The sequence below is a fragment of the Charadrius vociferus genome, unplaced genomic scaffold, assembly GCF_000708025.1.
Source record: "Charadrius vociferus isolate BGI_N301 unplaced genomic scaffold, ASM70802v2 scaffold176, whole genome shotgun sequence".
In the NCBI taxonomy this organism is placed as follows: Eukaryota; Metazoa; Chordata; class Aves; order Charadriiformes; family Charadriidae; genus Charadrius; species Charadrius vociferus.
In genome coordinates, this window is record NW_009648961.1 from 1,807,077 (window position 1) to 1,813,076 (window position 6,000).

At 41.5% G+C, this 6,000-nt stretch overlaps 1 protein-coding gene across 1 annotated transcript in view; it reads left to right on the top strand.

Moving 5' to 3' along the window:
• Nucleotides 1-6,000, top strand: part of ARID1B (AT rich interactive domain 1B (SWI1-like)) — a 302,895-nt gene that overhangs the window by 231,077 nt on the left and 65,818 nt on the right. The window contains exon 7 of the mRNA XM_009887612.1: nt 1,510-1,689. Within this exon, the coding sequence (XP_009885914.1) occupies nt 1,510-1,689 (180 nt within the window). The remainder of the gene's footprint in view (nt 1-1,509; nt 1,690-6,000) is intronic.

The following is a 6,000-nucleotide window of genomic DNA, read 5'->3' on the forward strand; positions in this document are numbered from 1 at the left end:
TTCTGAGTTCAGGACATGCTTGCTGGGGCTGTGGTCCCCGCAGAGAGACCCCGGAGCCCCCTGGTCGTGGGAACCGTAGCGCCTCAATGTTTTCAGTTAAGTTTGCTCATGTGTCTGTATGTGGCTCAGAAAAAATTACCTCTCTTCGTTAATCAGGTGTTGAGTGTTTGGTCTGTGTGACAGTTGATGCTAACCAGTGGGAGGGACACCCCAGCCCTTTGGGGTGTCACCTCTCACCCTGCCATCTCTCCCTCCGTCTGTCACCCTCTTCTATCTGCACAACTTGTCTTTGCCCCTCTCTCCCTTTCTCTCTTTTTTTCTTTTTCTGATCTTCCCTTCAGCAGCTTCCAGTTGTCCACTCACTGTCAGGGGGTTTTGCTCTTACCTTTCTTCTATTCCCTCCCCCATGTAAGGAAAGGCATCATTAATGCTGCCAGGTGAGGTGTCGCTTGGCTTTCAGCTTCACACCGCCCCACACCCACGCCACTAAAATTAACGGGGGGGAGAGAAAATGGGCACCTTTCATAAACAATGCTTCAGCTCTCTGCGGCCTCAAAGCGCGGGTGCCTGAACTAGTTGCAGGACAGGCTGAAGTGCAGACTTGCTTGTCCACATTGGCCCAGCAGGCAGAGGCAGGGGGGGGCTCCCCCCAAAAAACCCCCATCGGCCTCGCTGGCCGCTGGCGGCAGCAGAGCAAGCGCTGTCCTTCCATATGCTGGTGTTTTGCCTCAGAGGAATGGGAAGGTGAAATTTGATATGCAAGTAGAAGAGTAAAGAAAGTTAATTTCCTCCAGAAACCAGACCTTGCTGGCTCCTCAGCACATCCTCTTCAACATTGAAAGCAGCACAGAAACCTTTCAGGGTACCAGCATCCCTTCATAGACATTTCATGGGCAGGGATTGCAGGATTTTTCCCAATGTATCATGAAAACTTAAAAAAAAAAATGCTACAAACCCCTCTTCTTCTCCCGTTTCATAAGCTTAGCTCTGTTCCTTTATATGAAGCTTCTAGATTTTATGGCGTTTCACTAGGTCTCTCGCTGTAGCTTTTGAAGCTTAAATTAAATTAGGATTCATTAATACATTCACGAAAGGGGAAAAAGAAGAGAACACAATACAGGTGTGCTGGGGACAGACTAGAAGAAGGACCTAGAGCACAAATACACACCAAAACAGCTCTTTTCTGTGGCTGGTACGACTAGTCTTCACATAAAGGGAAATTTTAGCTCCTGAGAGTTTGTGCACAATGGGAGTATTTACAGTGGATTTCTATATGCTGAAGTTACACGTTTTGGTAGCAACATATAATTTTGGAAGTTACAGTACTCACCCCATAAGTCATCAGGCAAATTCCCTACTACTTATTAGGTAATGCAGATAATTGCCTTTATTTTTTTTTACCTAAAGATTAACTAAAGAGGGTTGGGTTTTTTTTAATGTCAAAGAAATCTTAAATAAAGAACAGTTACCTGAATAATAATTTTTGCTTTGGCACTTTTTTCCCTTTAGGTTTTATGGCAGGCATACAGAGGAACCCTCAAATGTCACAGTATGGACCTCAGCAAACTGGACCTTCCATGTCACCACACCCCTCACCTGGAGGCCAGGTGCACCCTGGAATCGGTAGCTTTCAGCAGAGTAATTCAAGTGGTACTTATGGGCCTCAGATGAGCCAGTATGCACCACAAGGTAAAATGCTTGCTGGTAATACATATGATAATTTTTATATATATATTTGTAAAATATATATATAGTGTATGTAGGTAGGTATGTGATTTCTTCAAAACAGAACAGAAAAAAACCCAAACACACAAAACACCCTCCCCCCTCCCTGAAAAAAAACAAAGCAAACAAAACTGTCATTCAGAGGTGGAGCTGCACCTTGTGGAAGAAGCTGCTTCTGTTATTAGCACCTTTCTCTGTATAAAAATAGTGACCTTAAATTGGGCAAGGAAATGATGAATCTGTTGCATTGCCAAGGCCATTGTTTAGGAGCCCAAGCATGTCATCTCTGCAATGAGGCCACGGTTGACCGAGCGTGGAGTAAGGGTCTCAACACAGATCCCAAAATAGGACTTCTATTTTTAGATGGAATCTCAAGGCCAATCTTAAATTGTGTGGTGACTGTGAGGGTTAAAGTCTTCTAACGAGCATAATAATACAGCGGCTACTGTGGGAATATAATATTGAGCTCTAATGCATACGGTTTGTGAATCTTAACTAACCCTTCAGACTGCGAGAGACAGTTCCTTTTATTTTGCTTGTTTGACAGAATTGTTGGAGGACTAAAACAAAAATGGAATACACAATTTCTGCCCCTGGACAACCTTGAACTTGTCTATTGTTTTGCCTTTAATGGATAACCTTTATGAAGTATGCATCTCTTCAGGGGTTTAATGAAGTTGAAGTCAAGCCACAGAATATATAAGGGCAGAATTTTCTTTAGGGGTACATAAAGAAGCTTTATTTCAGCACTTCCTACTATTGCTTTCTTACTTAAAGTCCTCAAAAAGGACTGGAGCCAGTGATGAGAAATTCTATAAGGGCGGACTCGGTGGCTTGCCTGTGCTAGCAAGGATGGTTATTTTAGTCTCTGGAGTTTCTGAGAACTAGTTCTGATGTTTGTTTGCAGGGAGCCTTCCTGCCCTGCGATGTTCCTTTCTGTTTCGTCTCTGGGTCACATTTGTTGTAGTGTTCTGAGCACAGGGCTACAAGCCAAGATTTCCCAGTTTCTAATTTTGGCTCTGCCTTTTACACCATCTTTCAACTTAGGCAAGTAGATTCATTTCTCTGCTTCGCTTTCCTTAACCGTAAAATGGGGCTAGTAATGCCTTATAGCCATGTGTGAAGATTAATTACCTTACTGCAGTTGGCTGGTGCTTTCCTTTTATTTGGAAAGCATTTTGTGGCCATAAAATGCTGTCCAAGTGCTTATTTTTATCTGCACAGTGAGCAACTAGCTTAACTGGTAAAAATCCAGTGGATTTATGATGTGCTATCCTGACTTCCAGCTGTACTGCTGCTGCTGAGATTCCGAACCATGGGAATAGTGGGTGTCAAGTGCAGTAAAACATTAGCCATCCACACTGATTGAATGGAGAGGTTTTTGTACTAAATCAATGCATTTAAGTAACACGCCGAATACTACGTTCTTTTTTGCTTGGGTTCATCAGTTCTTTTCCTCCCTCTGTAGATGAAAGTGCCTATGTAATGATTTTATGGGTCGCGGGCAGGAAGAAACGGCTATTAAAAAGTGAACTTGAGGGGCAGGAAGAAAATGAGCATCATTGTCATTAACAGGCCATTTCAGAAGGGTCTGGTTAATAGTGTGATGGATGAAAAGCGTGTTCTTCTGCAGCTTTTGGAGAGTACCGGTGATCCCATCCACTGGTCATCATAAAATTAGGGCCCTGCAGACTTTCAGCTCTACAGGTAACAAATAGGGCAGAAGAACGCCACATTTTCACCAGGCTAATGTGACCATTAATAAAATCCGGGGATGGAGGTGGTGATATTTCAAAGTCATGTATTTACCTGGATTTAAGTTTTTAATAGCATTTTTCATTTTTAATGAAAGTAATCTGTAATTGCACCTCTTAACATACCCTCTTACAAACCACAGTTGTATGCCAGCAATGATGAGTATATAATAATGTTACCCCATTTGCCTTTTATTGCCAAAATAACAAATATATTAAAAATTACCTGGGTTGCAACCGAGTTCTTAAATAATTAAACTACAATAATTCTCAAGGTTTTTACTTGCTTTCCATGTTGTGTTTACATAGGCCTTCCTCCGGAATACTGTTAAGCATAGGCTGAGTTTGACAGGACTGCTTGTATTTTTATATAGGCGTCAAAGCATTCTGTGACATTAAGCTTTTAGTTTGAATGCTACATTTCACGATGTGCTGTCCTGAAAACCGTTGCTCAAGGCTAGTGTCCTTTCTCTGCAGTGGAATTGCTTACCATAGTAAAGACTACACCAGTAAGTTTGGGTTGGAGGAATTAGCCCCTAGTTCATGAGAGCAGAATGATCAATTTCATGCATATGGTTGATTTATTTGGTTTTCATGTGTTTACATGACACTTAGGTCTATAATAAGAGTAGAATATATTTTCCCAGGAAGCAGTTTGGTACTGAAGACCTAGTCCAATCCTGTGAAACCATTGCCTACAAAAATAAAAAATGGCTTTGGCTCCGCGCTTCTGTGTGCCTGTGATACAACACAGAGCATGCAGTACAGAACATTAGTTCTAATTTGGTATTAAAACAGAGCATTTTCCTGTCCCCAAGAATAAAAAACAGAGCAAGAATGGAAGTTGTTACTGAAAGAAACAGCCTCTTTGGTTTGTATTTGGACAACATCTAGCTCGGGGGCTAATGAAGCTCTCATCTATGACCCGAGCATCAAACTGCTGCCACAGCAAAATGTCCCTTAAATGCACTCTGGAGAGCAGTCAGATGCTGTAGTCAGTTGGGTCTTATAAGACTGGGGCAGAGAACTTCCTGTGGATCAGTAAAACGTATTGGAAATGCATCCCATCTTCCTAACTTCTCCTACTCATTTCAGCAGTAAAACTGTTCTGTTTGGGTATAACAGAGAGAGAAGTCACTACTGAATATGTCTGAACTACAACCCCACAACTTCACAGTAAGATAAACCCCCTTTTGTTCGTGGTCAAGTAATATGAATTGAGTATTTCTGCTTTGTAACCTTTAATGTTGGGCTCATTTCACAAAAGCTCTTTGCTATCTAGCTCCCACTGATTTTAATCCTAGATTTTAATTAAAGTGGTAGCATCTTAAGGATGAGATGCCCTAAGTATCTCGAGAGTCTGGACCTCTGAATCCAGACCCACATACTCAGCAGCCTGTGGAGTTAAGATTTAAATACCAACTGTATCTACTGAGTCCCCTAGGTAAAATGGTTTCAGAGAAATTCAGAACGATAGCTTTAAGTCGTTTGTAGCAGAAAAAACGGATGGTTAAGTGCACATGTGAAAAATTCTAAAACGGTTTTAAGATACTATTTTTAATACTGTGAATCTGACCTATGTCTCTAAAGCAGAGAGCAAAAGGAACAGGTAGTTCTCAAATTTCCCTGTTTTCAGCTTGCCTAGAAATGGCAAGATATCAGAGCACTTTGTTCAGCAAACCTGGACAAAGTGGACCAGAGTTTCAGCAGTAAGTATGAACATCTGTCTTTGGCAGGTTGTTAGTAGGCTTTTTTATATTTTATCTTCATTACTTTTTTTTTCTTTCTTCCTGATTCCATTTACTGCTTTGGTTTTTCTCGTGCATTTGAGGTGGTGTCTCTCTGGGTACAATTATACTCTCCTGAGGGGGAGTTGGAATCAAAAATTCCTCAGATATGGAGGGGAGGAGTTGTTCAGTAGTATTGTAGAGCCGCTGTTGCCAGGCTTGTACCCACTTGAAAAGTGTGGGCTCTTGGACTTGGCTGCCTGACACGTCCAGCTGATGTGGGCTGGCCTAGCATCTGCTGCATTCATTGTGTTTAATGCTGCATCCATCTGTTTTCTGTCAAAGCCACTGCCAACAAATTACTAATCTATTAGAGAAACATGGAAATAAGATTGCACTCCTCATTCCTGGCAATTCCTCTTGTATTTTGTTTGGCTTTTATTTTGCCCCCCCCTGCCCCCCCTCCTTTTTTTTTTGTGGTCTGGGAAAGGTATAAGAATAGCTAGTACTTGAGGTATTGAGGAAATGCTTAGGGGGAAAAAAACATGGAAAAAACATTTAAACTTGTTTTCCTTACTGAAAAGATACCACTTCCCTGTGCTCTTGGACGTGTATCCCTGGAGATGAATGATTAGGAGCTATTTTAACTGAGCCACATATTTTTATGGAGAAGATTCCACTGTTTTTTCTGTGTTGTGCTTACACTGGAGAAGCCAAAACACGAAAGAAGAGATTTTTTGTCCCAATTCAAAATAGCATCAAAACAGCAATAGTGTTTAGTATTGGTGTTTGCT